Below are 17,881 nucleotides of genomic sequence, written 5' to 3'. Positions count from 1 at the left end.
GGAGATCATTCTCACTTAACTGTTCTGAATGGGAATCGAGCAAGTTTCTCACATCTTCATTATCGAGTTCATTAAATCCAAGTTCTTTTCCATTTGTGCTGGTTTCTTCAATAATGTTTGATCTTGGATTTTGTGCATGATAAGCTAACATAGTCTTGAGTTTAAAGTCACCTTCTGCATTGCCCTCTAATAAACGCTTTAGACAATCTTTAGATACCTTTGTATCCTGGTTGAGATGCTTCAGTTTTAGCTAGGGAAGTTTTTGTTGGCATACAAAAGAGACCAGTATCATTGATATTGAATGTTTGCCAATCGTCATAATCACCCTCCTGAATTATCCTTTGCAATTCTTCAGGAAACTTGGCCAGAGAATCTTTATTAGCACTAGCAGATTCCCCAGCTATTCTTATGTTATGCAGTCCAGCTCGATTTTTAAAGCGGTCAAACCATTCTAAACTTGCAGTAAAGCTTTCACATTCTTCTTGAAATTTGGTTTCTTTCAATGAGGTAAAAATATTGAGAGCTTTTGCTTTAATATTCCCTGCACTAAGAGGTATTCTTTTTTGGTTACAATTCTCAATCCAGAGTGATAGAAGACGCTCCATCTTGATCATTAAATGGCTTCTATTTCGGATGATCTGCATACTTAAAGAAGCAGTAGCAACTTTTCCTTGTTCGTATTCTTTGCTCTTATTTAATATGTCTGAACTGTAGACTCACTGTATCCCAGGTCTCACACAACCGTTGTATTACTAGCGCCACTTTCATGTCTCTTAATGACTTCCAGCTTTTCTCTCTAATGTAATTACTTTTCTTCTCTTTTTATTACTGCCACTTTCTTTATCAATCTTTCTCTTTTCTATATCAGTGGTTGAATATAATAAAGCCGTATAGGTATCTAAATTAAAGCAAAATGAAGGAAAAGAGGTATTCTTTTCCTTCCAAGTGTTGCTAGCTATCACCCACAGCACTGCCACTGCCCACTGGCTGCTACATTGACAAGTGCTGCTGCTCACTGCAGATTAGTGACAAAAATTTTTGAGTAATGTAAAAGAATTGCATTAACTGATTAATCACTTAATAAATATTTCCTGCTTAAAGTGGGAAATATTTTGCTCAATCCTGCTAATGATTATTGCACATATCGAATTCACTTTAAGCGAGGTTTCCTATATATATCAATATCTTTGTCTAGCACATCAATCACCTGTTGTTAATATGTAAGTAAATTACTAAACATGATCTCTCTCTCTCTCTCTCTCTGAAAAACCCATTTTTATCTTTTGTAAGAAATTCTCTGTCAATCCAGTTCTAGATTGATTTTAAAAAGTTTGATTTTCTGCAAACTGATAGCTCTCTCTCTCTCTCTCTTTCACATCTGCACATTTGAACTGTCAATAAATTGAGTAAAATCAGTACTGTACCTGAGTAGGAATTCTATTATATAATAGATGATAATACTATAATGAAATGCATAATGCATTATAATTAACAGTAATAGGAATACAACAAACTAAATATGACATAGGCAGTTAAGTGTCTTAAAGGTATATACCAAGGAGTTATCATCAGCATTGGCCTACCTGTTTAACAAGAGTCATGCAACAGCACAAATTCCAAAGAAGTGGAAGGAAGGTAAAATTGTTTCCCTTCACAAAGGTGGTGATAAGGCTAAGGATTCAAATTATAGGCTGATCTCTATATCTGGAGTTGTAGTCAAGGTATTTATTGCAGAGGTTGGTGAGAGCTAGGATACAAAAGTGGGTTGATAACAGTGGTATTTTTTGTGCTTGTCAGTTTGTTGAAGGGAGGTTGTATTTTACTAACTTTCTTATGTACTATAACAAGGTGATGAATGTATTGGACAAGGGAGATGCATTTACAGTAGTATATTTAGATTTTGCAAAAGTTTTTGATAGATTTCCACATGACAAGTTGGTAACTAACTGGAGTAGATGGGATTGAATGATTGATTAGTGAGTTCGATGGGCAACTGGCTCTCAGATAGGTATCAGCCAGTTGTGTATGGCGATGCAGTATCTAGAAGAGGAAAGTTACTAGTGGTTGCCACAGGGATTTTTGGGATAATTGTTATTTAATTTGTATATTAATGATATTGGGATAGATTTAACTGGTGATATACAACTATTTATGGATGATGCAAAAGTGTGAGAGAGTGATTGAGGCATCAAGCAGATGTGGTATTATACGAAAACTTGAATAGATTGTGTTAGTGGGCAAGAGTATGAAACTGTCAGTTCAGTGTTACAAAGTGTAGAGTTCTGAAATTTGGTAGGTAACAATAGGCTGCAAAGTACACTTGGCGGTGAAATTTTGGAGAAAGTTGATGAGACAAGAGACCTTGGAGTGATGGTGTTTCGAAAAGGTTCTGAAGTTCAGAGGTAACATTGCACAAGTTTTGAAGTCATCACATCAGATTATGGCAGTGATGTGGAGGACGTTAATGTACAGAAATAAATTTTCTCGTTTCATTGTATCAGGCCTTGTATGGATTATTGTACACAGATTTGGCCCCTTGGTTTTCATGGTAGTGATGAGGGTATATTGGAAAAAGTCCAGAGAAAACGTTGAGGTGGTATCTGATCTTTGGGATGTGGGATATGAAGACAGATTAAGAGAATGCATCTTGCAAAACCTTGTAAATAGGAGGAAGAGAGGGGATATGATTGAGACAGTTAAGTTGGCAGAGTGTGAGCTGTAGACAAAAATACACAAAAATTATTGAAGAAAAAATGAAAGAGTTTGAGAACAGGAATCGAACCTTGGAGATTCAGTGGCAAACTCTGAAGAAAGCATTGATTGATTCTGCCAGAGAGGCATGTGGTGAGGTTGTCTGTAAGGATAAAAAAATCAGAACTCCCTGGTGGACAGGAAGTTAAAGAGGCAGTGAAGGAAAAGAAGAAAGCATACCAAAAGTTCCTGTCAAATAAGTCAGCTTGTGCTCTTAGAGAATATAGAGACAAATGCAAGAATGCTAAACACTGTGTAAAACTAGCTAAACAAAAGTCATGGGAGGACTTTCGCAAGAATATAGAAAATAAATATCAAGAGGGTGGCAAAATATTCTGGAGGTTGTTGAAGAAGCTTAAGAATGGAGGAAAGAGTGCTATAAAAGGAATTAGAGATGGTAAAGGTGACATGAAAACGGGAGAAAAAGATATCCTTGAAGTATAGAGTAATTACTTTGAAAAACTGCTAAATGAAACAAGCAGTGATGACAGCACAGTGGTAAAAAAAAACAGACCAGGCATGCAGTCAGGAATACATATCCATACTTGAAGTAGAAAAAGCCATCAAAGGCTTGAAATGTGGAAAGGCATCAGGAGTAGATGATATTCGACCAGAAATGCTGAAGTATGGTGGTATAAGAGTCTTACAGTGGCTGCACTGCATAGTTCAGAAAGCCTGGACAGAGGGACGAATTCCTGATGATTGGAGTAGAGCTCTCATAGTACCCATATATAAAAAGGGTAATAAAACTGAATGTGAGAATTACAGAGGTATTTCCTTACTGAGTGTTCCTGGCAAGATCTATGCAAGTATACTTGAGAAACGGTTGAGAAGAATTGTGGAAGAAAAGCTTGGTGAAGAACAAGCTGGATTCAGGCCAAATAGAGGCTGTCAGGATCAGATCTTCACTTTACGACAAATAGTCGAGAAAGCATGGGAATATAACAAAGATCTGTATTTAAGTTTTGTCGATCTGGAAAAGGCATATGACAAAGTGCCAAGAGAGAAGCTGTTCAATACGCTGCAGATATATGGTGTCAATGGGGCATTATATCAAGCAATACTTAGTCTTTATTTGAGTTGTAAGTCAGCAGTTAGAATTGAAGGAAGTACAGGAAGATGGTTTAATGTTAAATCTGGTGTGAGACAAGGATGTACATTATCCCCTCTGTTATTCATTATCTATATGGATCACATTATGAAGGAAAGTGGTATTAAACATGATATCAAAATTGGAGATGTTAATGTCAGCTCTTTGCTTTATGCGGATGATGTTATACTTCTAAATAAATCCGCTACAAGTCTGCAAGATTCTCTGACTAAATTGAATAGCTGTTGTAATAGATATGGTATGAAGGTCAGCAATAAAAAAACAAAGACAATGAAAATAGGCAGAATCATTGAAAATGTCAACTGTGTTGTGAATTGAGAACCTGTGGAACAAGTAAAACATTTCAGCTACTTAGGCACGATTTTTACCGAAGATGGTAAATTAAATATAGAAATAAACAACAGAATCAGCAAAGCTGGTATAGTTGGAAGATCAATTGAATAAATTCATATGGAATAAGAGAGAAATTAGTTGGAACACTAAATTAGCTGTATACAAGACAGTGTTCAAACCAGTTTTAACTTATGGATCTGAGAGCTGGGTCAGAAGTAAAACACTTGACCAAAGACTAGAGATCGCAGATATGAGAGTCCTGAGAAAGATTCGAGGTGTGAACAGATGGCATCAATGGCAGTATCATATTATAAACGAGGATATTAGGAAAGAACTTGACATTGTCAGCATCCAGGAATGCGTTAGCAGAGCTAATCTCAGGGTGGTATGGTCACTTAAACAGAATGGGCGAAGAAAGATTAGCAAAACAAGTGTTCTCTGCCAGATTGGCAGCAAAACGACCCAGAGGAAGACCAAGATATAGGTGGATTGATACGGTACAAAGTGCTTTAGACGATAGAAATATAAGATCTGATAATGTTGTAGTGTTGACAAGTAACAGACTGATTTGGAGGAAAATTATAGATAGGAAATTAATAATGATGTAATTTTTTTCATGTAGTACTATCATATCCTGTACATCCCTTGAGGGTACATGGCAGGAATTTGATGATGATGATGAAGTTGGCAGAGGGTTGTTACTGGGTTAATGTGGTAGAAATTTTGCATAGAATGGGAGAAGGGGGGTAGAACAAGGGGACATTCCTGGAAGCTGTATGAAGAGAGTGTGAGCAGGTGATAAGAAGCAAGTTCTTTGCATGGAGAGTGGTTGGTAAGTGGAATGCATTGCCTGACATTGTTGAATGTGGCTACATAGAATGAGTTTAAAGTACAGTTTTGATGGGCTCTGTGTGCAATGATATGTACTCCTGTGATTAATCTTTTGCATGGAGGTGTGGTGTTAATAATAATTACAGGAACCTATTTATTTTGACTGGTTGTAAAATTATTAAAACTCATCCATGCAGATTTAGGATTTTATTGCTATTATATATTATTGTTTATTAGTACTACATTGTTAAATAGTTTTTGTTACATTATAGAATTATGGCAGAAACATCAACTGGCTGTCATCTAGGAGGATCTGCCCTTGGAAAAAGAGGTGACTGTAATTTATAATATATCTTGTATTGAACTTGCTGTGTATTCCATATTTCTTAAATGGTCTCATTCATATAAAGGAGATTAGTTGAGGTCTGGTGTATAGAAGGCACTGCTGAGGCAATGTAACTAGGATTGAACATAATTAGACCAAAAGCAAGTATATGTGATAGTTTTTAGATTAATTAAATTATAGAAATTATTAATTAAAAACACCATTGTGAGTACACAATGGTGTTTTTAATATATATTATTAATATAATATTTAATATATAATATTTGATACAATTTTGTGGTAAGAACAAAATTGTATCAAACTCGTTGAATGGCATGGATTTCTTCAGAATGGTTTGTTGCCAGGAGAATAATGTGTATGCCTGGTGTGAATGATGGGAATAATGTACATTGAGAATTAAAGAGAGAGAGAAGTGTATATTTGTAGGAATTTCAATTATTCTATGATTTGAATGTTTTATGAATATGTGTGGTGATTGAGGAGTAAATGGAGGTTTTCCCCAGAATAAGTCAGCCTTCTGTGAGACCATAAGCATAAACAAATTGGCCAGTCTGGTTAGCCAGGTAGTTCATTCACTCTCAATCAATAGGCTGTTGGTTTGAATCCCACTGGATATGGTTGTGAATGTCTTTAGATGGGAGATAAATTTCATTGTCTGATGTGAAACCACCACCCAGCTTATTGGAGACCTAAACTGGTTTGGGAAAAAAAAAAGGTTCCATGTTTAGTCTCTAGAGCAGGATTTTCAGGTTATATAAAAATAAACTATTTAAAAAATTAAAAAAAAAAAAAAAACACTTGAAATGCACACCGTGAGTGCATTATTCAAGTGAATATCTATTAACAGAGTACATCACAAGAATGAGAATTGGACATTAGGCCAGAAGCACTGATCTCTTCTCCATATTACTTGCAACTATTTGTCTCTTCCCAGTTTTCTTCAATAGATTTAAATAACCTGTTAAATTACCTCAAGTTAATATCTCTTGTAATTGTTGATATCTCTAACAGAGTTAGTTCATTTAAAGAACTCTGTTGAATGTTGGTAATTATGTGGAAATCCAATTAGTGTGTCAAAAGTATAACATTTTTATATCCTATCCATCTTTGTCTTATATAATTTTGTTGTATATGGTCTAGATGAAAAACTGAAATTAAAGATTTGACAAATTTTCAGAGATCCTAAATACAATATTTCATTAAATTTCATTGTTCTGTAAACAATGTAGAATTATTAATCATTTTGCCAATTAAAATGCACTGATTGAAACGAAAAATTACCCACATTGACACCTTTTTTGTGCATTTTTTAAATCCCATTAAATGTGTAGGCTTCCTAAGGAAAAGTGAAAATAACAGCAGAAAGTTTTCTTGTATGTAGTCATGTACAGACCAATAAAATATACCTTCAGCTGTTCTTTATCATAAGCATATTTAGTTTCTTCAAGCAGAAAACAGAGCCTCCGTAGCTCAGTCAGTATAGACGAAGCCCTTTGGGCAGAAAGACCTGGGTTCGATTCCCGTCAGTGACATGAGGAACCTTTATCTTGTCTCTTTCGACTAAAGATGAGTTAGCCAGTCTCATACAGAGGTTAGGGAGTTTTTTCACCCAGAAACTCTGGTTTTTCATCCTCCAGAATGGCCTCGTGAACACACTTGAATTACAGTCATGAATACATCCCAGCCATATGCCGGTCCCGAGCCCGGATAAAATTGAGGGATTGGGGAAAGCAATAGTGAATCACCCTGTAAAAAATCTCACCAGGAATACTTTGTGGGCAATGCCTACAAAGCCACCTGTGGTCAGAAATGACTGAAAGGGAAAAACCAGGTAAGCAGAAAAACAAGTACATCGGTGATTATTCTCACAAGCTTTAACTGTTTAGAAATGAATGAGAAGAACAATTAATTTGGGATCTATTTAACTGTTGTCAGCTCCATAAATAACATTGCATGACTTAATTATTATACTTGACAAGAAATTATATTGTTATTTCAATCCTTTACCCAAATGTAAGCAGACAGTTTGTGTCTGAAGTATCCTAATCTACTTGTTTATTGAGGCTGTCGAATTTGCATCACTTGCCTCAACATTCCAGATTAGTTTTGACTTTTATTATGATCTCATCAGTATCAGTGAAGATAGACTCAGGAAGATACCAGTGGATTGATTGCACCTATGGTTATTTGTCCCTTTGGATTTGCAAAAAAGAAATTTTTTGCAAATCCAAACTTGGCTCAACCTTTGTGAATTATTGGCAGTGAGTTTTTTTTTTTTTTTAAAGAAAAAAAAATCTACCTATTTGGTGCATTTTGTTGGGACATTTGTCCCAACAAAATACACCAAAGGAGGAGAATGCTTGCTGGGATAATGCATTTTGAGTGAAGCCTACATCTTCACTCAGAATTTGTGATTACTTAGGTTGAATTTGTTGAGTTTGAAAAGAAGCTCAATGTGCCATATTTTGTTGAATGCTTTGGCAACATCTAGGAAGATTGCACCTGTATGCTGTTTCCAGTTGTATCCCACACTGTTGTTCTCCATGACTAACTTGTTGTGTGCAGTGCTTCTTCCAGAATCAGAATTGCTCATCATGGATGTGATTTCATTCTTTTGTGGCTTTCTGCACCCTTTTTAGTATAACTTACCCTGTGTGCTGTTTTTCATGTGCAAGAGAACAGGGTGATAGTTTTGGAGGAATTGTACTACTACTTATCCTGGATTTTAGGATTAAGATTACATCTGGTACTTTCCACTAGGATGGAAAGTAGTGAAATTTTAATATTACAGTAGCAATAGCAATAATATGCATTTGATGATTTTGTTGGAGACCACATCTGTGCCTGGGGCTTTCTTTATCATAAGTTTGGTGATGATTTTATTTATCTGATCAGAGGATGTTGGTTGGATGTGGTTTTTGTAGTCTGAGCATTTTAGCTTATGACTTACTCTGGTGTATGCCTTACTGATAAAGTCTAGATCTGTGTGAATGTAATTTTGATTATACCACTTCTCCAGACTTTCAGCAAATGCTTCAGCTTTATCTGCATTAGGATTAAAACCAAACCACATTTTCCATGACTTGGTGAGAGAGGTTTATGGTCTGTGCACAGAATTTTAGTCATTTTCTAGAGCATCCTGTCTTCTGCATTTAAGGACTAAAATGTCATCTCCCACTGTTGATTTCAGTAGTTTCTATTGCACATCACACTTCATTAGGAATCCTGTTGGGTGCTTGATGTGTGTGTGTTGGGGTTGCAGGGTCTGTGGTACTGTTCCTTTCACAGATGAGGTTTTTAATCTCATCCAGGAGTTGGTCAGAGTTTGCATGTGGTATATAAGGCATTATCTGCTTTTCTGAGTTCATAATTGTTTTTTCCTTTGAATCAATGGTTGGAAATAAGTCAGTGGATTCATGTAGAGTGGTTGGAAACCAATATGAGATATTTTTGTGTTTTGAGCCCATTTGAAGTAAAACTGGGTTATGGTCAGAGCTGAGATCATCCATTGCATTTCTCTGGTATTGGTGCACAATATTTTGGAGTATCACTGTGTCAAGGACATGAAGTCCCCGCCACATTTTAATATTTGGATTTCTTCTTTTTCTTCCTTTTCAGTTTGTAGTTCTGCTGTTCCAGGCTGTGTTCTTTGTGTCCAGTTCTTCAACCCCTGGTACTGCTTAGTTTGTGTCTAGTATTTCAGTTAAGTCTGTTTCTGGTAACTATTTGTTTGGAGAGTTATATATATAGACTATATTTTCAGGAGGTCTGTATTGGCTATTTCTATTATGTTGGTAGTGGCAGGATATAAAATTTTGTGTTTTATGTTTTGTTAGAAAAATTTGGTTGTGATCACCCCCATCCTCCCACAGCATTGGGCTGTCCTTGTGGTGTAGAAGAGTTCCTGAGCCTTGGATAGTTAGCTGGTCAGAGGTGAATTTCATTTATAAAGATTACTTCAGCACTGAAGCACATTGTAAATCCTTTCAGTTTACACATCTTATTTTCTAGACCATTATGTTCCAGATCACAGTCTGGAGACATTTAGGCCTTTTGCATGCATAAACCATCAATTAATGCAACAAGGATTGTTTATATGGTAAAACCTCATTTTATGAACTTAATTTATTCCAGAAGGCTGTTCATATAATGAAAAGTTTGTAATGCAAAACTCTTTTTACCATAGTAATTATTGTTAAATAAATTATTCCATTTGAAAAATGTTCACCTATTATCATAATAAAAATAAGAATATAACATGCACCTTACCTTTACTGAAGATATATGAGGAGGAGGGAGGAAATTATTGTTTTGAAGGTGAGTCACCCTCCATAAAAATCTCAGATAACTGCCTCTCAGGTGTCACTGCTCTTTTCTGTCTTTTTGTGGGTGGATTACATGGTGATTCTTTAGCTTTGATTACAAACTTATCTAGAGTTGTCTGGGTTTGTCTTGTTCTTAAAATTTTTCTAAAATGTGCAATGATATTATCATTAAACATGTTAACACTGTTATTAACTATAGATACATCAGGGGGTGCCACTTTCCTATAGTGGTTTGGATTTTTTCCCAATGGAAGCACAGTTGTTTAATTTCAGCAGTGGAAATAGTTCCCTTACTGGGTCCCTCCTGGGAACTTCTCATGCTTCTCCTTTTGCAGTTCTTTCAGCTCCTCAGTGGTAAGCTCTCTTTGATGATCTTCCAACAACTCCTCTACATCAGCATTGTCACTTCTAATCCCATGGATCTGCCCAGACACACAATTTTATCAATCACAGATTCTGTTGGCTCTGCAGGAAAACCTTCAAAATCTGTGCCTGTCACACACTCAGGCCACAATTTTTTCCAGGCTGAGTTCATAGTTTTCAAAGAAACTTTTCCCCATGCTTTATTTATAAGCCTCAAACAATGCAAGATGTTAAAGTGCTTTTCCAAAATTCCCTGAGGGTCAGTTGTGTGTCAGATGTTACTTCGAAGCACCTTTGAAACAAAGCCTTTGTATAAAGTTTTTCAAAATTGGAAATGACCTGCTGATCCATGGGTTGGATATGAAAAGTGGTATTAGGAGGTAGAAATTTGACTTTTATAAAGTTGTGTTTGTCCAAATCATCTTCCAAGCCTGATGGGTAAGCAGGAGCATTGTCCAGCACAAGAAGTGCTTTCAAAGGTAGATTGTTCTTTTCAAGATAGTTTTTTACACTGGGGACAAACACTTTGTGGATCCACTCTATAAAAAATACCCAAGACTTACTGTTAGATCTCCACATCATGTCTAGTTTACTTTTTATTACATTGTTTGATTTAAGCACTCTGGGATTTTCTGAGTGAAACACTAACAAATGTTTAATTTTATAGTCACCACTAGCATTACTACACAACAAGAGAGTTAACTATTCCTTCATTGGTTTTTGTCCTGGCAGTGCTTTCTCTTCTTGTGTGATATAAGTTCACTCAAGCATCTTTTTCCAGAAAAGTCCTGTCTCATCACAATTAAACACTTGCTGAGGAATAAATCCCTCCCTCCCTACATAAATAAATTCCTCCCCCCGGCCAGCCTGGTTGGCCGAGTGGTTAGCGTATCTGCTCTCCAGTCAAAGGGCTGCGAGTTCAAATCACACCGTGGGCATCGATGTTTGTGATTGTCTGTGAAGGTACTAGTGGTGGTGGTCGGCGGTAGATGGCATTGGTTCATGAAAGTTGGTGGAGTGGTGAGACAAAGAGTTGTAGAGTAGATGCCCTCCCTCGATGAGTCTTTGGACTCCCTGGAAGTGTGATATAATAATAATAAGTTTTAAATTCACCCACAAATTGATTAGCAGCCCTCCATGCCTTACTACACTATGGAGCCCAGTTCTCTTTTTAAAACGCTCAAACCATCCCCTACTAAGTTTAAAAATTGTCACTGTCAGCACTAGATCCAGGATTGAACGCTTAAGGTCACTATGTAGTTGCTTAGCTTTTTTGCAAATTATTGCCTCCGAAATACTGTCACCTGCCATTTGTTTATCATTAATCCACACTAACAAAAGTTTCTCCATTTCCTCAACAGGCAGAGATCTTTTAGGATACAAAGTTTTCACTCCTTTCGCCTCATCAGCCTTTTTAATCGCATCTCTATTTTGAATAATAGTACAGATTGTCGATTTTGCCATGTTCTATTCTTTAGAAAGCTCAGAAATACGAGTTCCATTTTCCCCATTTTAGCTATAAGTTCTTTCTTGAGTTCAATAGTTGGTTTGGATGCTCTCTCTTTTTCTGTTTATTTTCATCACTGCACTTTTTAGGACCATATTAACTAACTATTAAATAGACACCACCACGCAACTGAAAAAAAAAACAACTTTAAAGTAGAGAGTAAATTTATCAAAATTATGATGCACACTAAAGAGTGGATTTGCAGCACTTGAATAGAACCAAATGCACTGACATGAACCGATCAACAACTGCAGAGATAATGCCAGATCACATGAGCATCGGTGCATTCATAAACTGAACAACATTCACTAATCTTTACAATTATTTTTCATTGGAAAAATTCGTAAAACAATTTGTTCGTAATTGGAGGCATTCGTATAAGGAGGTTTTACTATATATGTTTTGCAACCTTGTTCGTGGAGTCCTGGCTGGGATTTGTTTTGCTGAACTTGATTGCATAAATGTGGATTTGGCTGGGACTGTGATTCAGCTTTTTCTGTTGGTTAGAGTGCCACTACCTTCACATGTGGCACATGCTTGGGTGTTTTGATTCATTGGTAGTTATGAGCATTACTACAGGTGCCCATTCAGTTGTTGGTAGGACTGTTTGGTTTACTTTTGCTGATTTTTGGGTGGCCAAGTATTGCTTGCTCCCTCTGTGGTTGGCATGATGTCAAATTTGGTACATTTAGCTGGCTCTGTTTTGGACTTTTTGCAAGAAACCATTATGTGGTTTCCTCTGCATTTAGCTCAGTGAAAAATCAGTCTTATAGCATTACAAATGTCCAAATTTTTGATATTGGTGGCCTTGTCCAGTGGAGGCCTTGAAATTGAAATGGTTTCCTGGTTTTATAACCAGGTCGCAAACAATTTTTAGGTTGTAGATCTTTCTTGATGTTTGTTGATTCTCACTAGTATGAGAAGCACTGAATGTTTATCTGCTCCATATATAAAGCTAATTTTAATGGGATTTAGTGCACAGTTTTGGAGGGTTTGTGATGACTTCCTCTGTGGTTACAGATTCCGTTATGCACTTTGAAGTTCTCACTTTTTAAAGCAAGCATGGACATGATACAAGAGTACAAGTCATTTTTATCATCCAAAAATTTTCCAAGGGCATAGAGTCATCGGCACTTGGCAAATGGAACTTTTTCTGTTTTTCAGCTGTTCCCTGGGGCAAATCCAAGTCAATTTGTTGGTTTAAAGCCTGGAGCTCTGGTCAGTTGTCAATGTCTGGATAGCCATTAGCCTCTCAAACTCAACCTACAGTCAGTTAGGCCATTTTTTCTGCACAAATTCATAGATACTTCTGAACTTTACAATTGACTACTCGAAATCTAATCTTTCCAAAGCGGGGATCACCCACTTGGAGTTGGTAATACAATCATAAATTCAAAAATTACTGAGTATAATCTGAAAGAAAGAAGGGAAAAAATGAAGATAATAGAGTAGATATGATAACTAATAGTTACTCCCCTCGGTCACTTCTCGAATCAGCTAGCAGATGATTACCAGAATACTGAAATCACTATGAAATTGTCTGCCTCATCCACAAGATTTAATCTTGTTCAGACTTTAACTTAAGTTTTAAGGGAAACTTAGAGAAGAACAAGCTTGGTTGAGTTAAAGAGAGGTTGTAAGGATCAGATTTTCACTTCAAGATAAACAGTAAAAAAATCAAGCGAATATAACAGATCTGTATTTAAGTTTTGTAGATCTGGAAAAGTCATATGACAAGGTTTCAACAAAAAAAGCTGTTTGAAATGCTACAGTTGTATGGTGTAAATGGGACTTTATATCCAGCAGTACTACTTCTTCCTTTCTAGTAGCCTGTTATGGCCTCTTCCTATCTTTTCAAAGGCTGTACTCCATTCTTTCTCTCTTGAGGTCTGTATCTCTCTGAGGAGTCTTCCTTTACTCATTCTTTTTGTGTTGTCTCCATCTCTCTCTTCTCTCTCTCTCTCTCTCTCTCTCTCTCTCTCTCTCTCTCTCTCTCTATATATATATATATATATATATATATATATATATAAAGATTGATGTAGTCTAAAACAGATATCACATCAAGTCTCTTTAAGATATTATTTGAAGTCTAGTCTATTATATCTCTATTATGTCTATTTCTTTTGAAGTCTAGTCTATTATATCCAGCTGTTTTGTGCATAGATCCCATTTCAGAGCTTATCAGTCTTTTTCTCTCTGCTTGAGTTATGGTGTAGGCTTCTGAACCATATATTAGGATAGGTCTTGCTATTGAGTTATGGATTCTTATTCTTGTTTTCTTGCTTATTAAATTCGGATTGAATATCTGATTAATAGTTTTTGTTATTCCTTTATAAGTGGTTATTTTATGTTGCATGTCTTTCTCTCTTTCATAAGATAAGTGGTAGTCTAGATATTTGAATGTATTAACCTGTTCTACAATATCATCGGTTGATGAAAATTTTGCTTTTAATTGTGTCTCGGCCTTTAAATGCCATGAATTTGGTTTATCCAGCAGTACATAGTCTGTATTTGAGTTATAAGTCAGCAGTTAGAATTGAAGGAGGTGCAGAAAGATAGTTTGATGTTAAATCCAGTGTGAAACAAGTATACTCATTATCTCCACTTTTATTCATCATCTATATAGATCACATTATGAAGCAAAATGGTATTAAACCTGATATCAAAATTGGAGATATTGATTTTAGCTCTTTACTTTATGCAGATCATATGTTATGCTGCTAATTAAATCCAGTACAAGTCATCAGGATGCTTATGTGAATAACTGCTACAACAAATTTGATCAGAAAATCAGTAATAAAAAGACAGACTATGAAAACAGGGGCGAATATTTGAAATATCAGTTGCATCCTGAATGAAGAACCTATAGATAAGTAAAACATTCTAGCTATTTTGATATAATTTTTAATGAAGATGGCAAATTAAATAAGGTAATAGACAACAGAATTAGCAAAGCTGATATGGTAGGAAGTCAAGTGAATAAAGTTATATGTAATAAGAGAGAAATTAGTGGAAACACTAAATTCAAGACAATGTTCAAAGCAGTTTGAATTTATGGAGTGAGGGGTAGAGAGAGAGAGAGAGAGAGAGAACTTGTGAGTGTTCCATGAAAGATTAGTGAAGTGAACAGATGGCATCAGTGGTAAAATCATATTAAAAACAAGGATATTAGGAAGGAATTTGACATTGTTAGCATTCAGGAATGTGTGAGCAGAGTTAATCTAAGATGTTAATGGTCACTTAAATAGAATGAGAAAAGGAACGGTTAACAAAACAAGTGATTTTTTATTTTATTTATTTATTTATTTTTTGGATGGCAGGAAGAAGACCTAGTGCACGAACAAGTGCTTTAGAAGACTGAAATATATGATCTGGCAATATTGAAGTCCTGATTGATAACAGATTAATTTGGAAAAAAGTTGTTAATAGGAAGTAAGTAATGATCTAAACTTTTGATGTAGTACTATCACAATATCCTATACACTCCCTGTTGGATACATTTCAGGAATTTGAAAATGATGAATATAATTTCTTGTCAAGTCTAATATATTTTGCAACCAAGCAGAAAAGTTTTCTGCATATTTATGGGATTCTTTTCAGTTGCCATCCACAGAAATTAATATCACATTTCTCACTAAAAATAAATTAATTTATCCATAGAAAATTTCGGTAATAAGGAAAACCAATATTCCTTCCTTGTATATTTTAAGGAAATTCTTTGAAATCTCCCTTCCCTTTTATATATATATATATATGTCTCCATTCTTGCATGTTCTGCTCTTATAGCTGTTCTTTTCATATCACAATATAGCATACTCCATACTTTTCATCATTGAGACTATGTGAGTCAGGTATGTATGTTTATCAGGGACACAATTGAGAAATAAACTTCTTAATCACTTGATTACTGCTGAATGTAAATCTGCAACACATGCATTCTAGTGTTATAGGTCGAATGATGTAAAAGAAAAGATAAGTATTCATTCACTTTGATTTTGATTTATAGTGTTGCAGATATCATAAGATTCATTCCTACCTTCGAACAAGAACTAATAGTTTGAAATATTGCTGTCTGGCATGAAACCTTAAATATGAACTAAAGGGTATTGCGATGCATTTTTTGAACTGTAAGCATCTGTGATCATCCAAAGCTTTGTCATTATCATCGATGCTCATGGGTCTAATGCCTGTTCATGTCTGGTGTAATTTTCACTATTTTCTGTCATTTCCTCCTCCTGTCCATTGCCAGGTGGCTCAACCCTTGCAAACTCTTTCCACACCACTCCTTTACATCATCTACCCACTCTCATCTTGGCTGTCCTCTTCTTTTTATTCCATTCATTCTACTAAACATCAAGGTTGATCCATAAAGGCTAAGTTTCCTTTAATTATTTTCTGTTTTAGATCCTCTTTCCAGTTTAATTTTCTATAGAGCTTTTCATTCATTACCTACTGCACCTTTTGCAAACCTTGCCATTATTATGCTTTCATTTACTACTTTGTATCCTAATAATGCATCTCTTTCTCTATTACTGAGGAGAAATCAGACCTTTGTTTCATGTTTTGTGCCATTTCCAGACCAGTTGAGTCTTCCACCTTTCATTTCCCCTGATGCTGTCCAGCACATCTCCACTAATCTTGACATTGACTCCACTAATCCAGAGTATTGCTCCATCTCCTTGCAAAGCAAATCTAGCTTTCCAAGATTCATAAAATATGGAGCTGAAGATTGTATTGTAGAGCTATATATCATCATTTTATCAATGCCTCTGAGTATAAAGTACATCCATAAGCATTTACAGTTAAAACAATTAGCATATACAACTGGTTTCTTCCTCATACTGCTTCTCTTAGATATCTCCATAGGCATTGTTAAATCAGTTTCATTTCACATTATAATTTTTTCATTTTTTTTTCCATCCCAAAATTATCAGAATAAGCTTTTGATTACTAACACCCATACAGAGCCAGCTGCATTTCCACCAAACTTATTATTCTTTCCTTCCCTCTCTTCTGCGTCAGATTTTTGGAACAGCCATTCTTCTTCAGTTTTCCCATAGCCTGAAAATTTTCCAAAAAATAAGCTCTTTCCCAGTTCCTACATTTAAGTTGAATATGACAGTAGCATACAATGGGTTCAACAATCATTTGTAGCTGAGACCGATAATGAATAAATATCAATACATAAAAATGGTGGAGATAGTGAGGATTTTTTGTTAAGAAAAAAATGAATGTGGAACTGAGAGCTGGAAATTATGATAAACCTGGGAGATGGCTTAAAGAGTGAAATGAAATGTGAAACAAAAGGGAAGGGCAAAAAATTCTATGATTGTGAATTAATTATGACACATTTTGAAATATTATAAGAAATTAGGGAGATAATTTTGCTTCTTAGCAAAATGAATATATGCACAGTTATATTAAGCAAAAACAATTACAGATGTGGATAAAGATGATGAAGAGAATGCACGAGCAGTATAAAGGGCAGGAAGGATGAGTCATAAGTAAGAAAAAGGAAATCAAAGTATAAGAAAAGCCAGCAAACAAGAAATTATGATCTAAGTTGACAGAGAAATGACTACAATCATTATAATCATTGCAGAATTAACTCAAATATTGAATAGGTATGGGAGAGGATCGACTGCAGGAGAAGATTGATTTGTTGGAAGGATTTTAAATTAAAGATACCAAGAAATTATATACTTGGTTTAATCCTTTGCCCAAGTGTAAGCAAACAAAGTTTGCGCCTGAAGTATTTTCAGGACTGGGGCAACTCGTGATAAAGGTGGTATGACTTCACATCACTTGCCTTAGTTACCCATAATGCAAAGCACATCGCCTTGCACACATGTATAATGCTATACATGTGTGCAAGGCGATGCATTGTGGGAAGGATCACTACCCAGACTAGTTTCAACCTTTACTGAGGTCTCTTCAGTGGGAGCCAGACCCAGAGATAATACTAAGGTTGAAGTAATGCAGAAGTCATATTTTCATATACGAGTTACCAAAAGGTCTCACACTTTATTATTAAATTACTCTGGATTAGAGAAATTTGTTGGAAGTTTTTTCATTTGGTTATACTATAAATTAAAGATACCAAGAAATTATATACTTTGTTTAATCTTTTATCCAAGTGTAAGCAAACAAAGTTTGCACCTGAAGTATTTTCATGACTAGGGCAACTCATATAATGAAGCTAAGACTTCACATCACTCAGGTGCAAACTTTGTTTGCTTGCACTTGGATAAAGCATTAAACCAAGTATATATATTTCATGGTATCTTTAAATTTTAGTATAATGAAAAAAC

At 35.5% G+C, this 17,881-nt stretch overlaps 1 protein-coding gene across 4 annotated transcripts in view; it reads left to right on the top strand.

Moving 5' to 3' along the window:
* The window catches only part of Rtca (RNA 3'-terminal phosphate cyclase), a 169,550-nt gene that overhangs the window by 111,779 nt on the left and 39,890 nt on the right, over positions 1 to 17,881 (top strand). For 3 of the 4 annotated variants that reach the window (XM_090390966.1, XM_090390967.1, XM_090390968.1), the window contains exon 8: positions 5,299 to 5,357. In XM_090390966.1, coding sequence (XP_090247092.1) covers positions 5,299 to 5,357 — 59 coding nt within the window. Of the gene's footprint in view, positions 1 to 5,298; positions 5,358 to 14,890; positions 15,003 to 17,881 lie in introns of all 4 variants that reach the window. The other variant, XR_016548149.1, reaches the window with a different exon arrangement.

Source organism: Typopeltis vanoorti, chromosome 3 (genome assembly GCF_054136105.1).
Source record: "Typopeltis vanoorti isolate ZY-2024b chromosome 3, IOZ_Tvanoo_1.0, whole genome shotgun sequence".
Taxonomy (NCBI): domain Eukaryota; kingdom Metazoa; phylum Arthropoda; class Arachnida; order Uropygi; family Thelyphonidae; genus Typopeltis; species Typopeltis vanoorti.
Note: the sequence above shows the minus strand (reverse complement) of the source record. Positions and strands in the feature narration are given on the sequence as shown.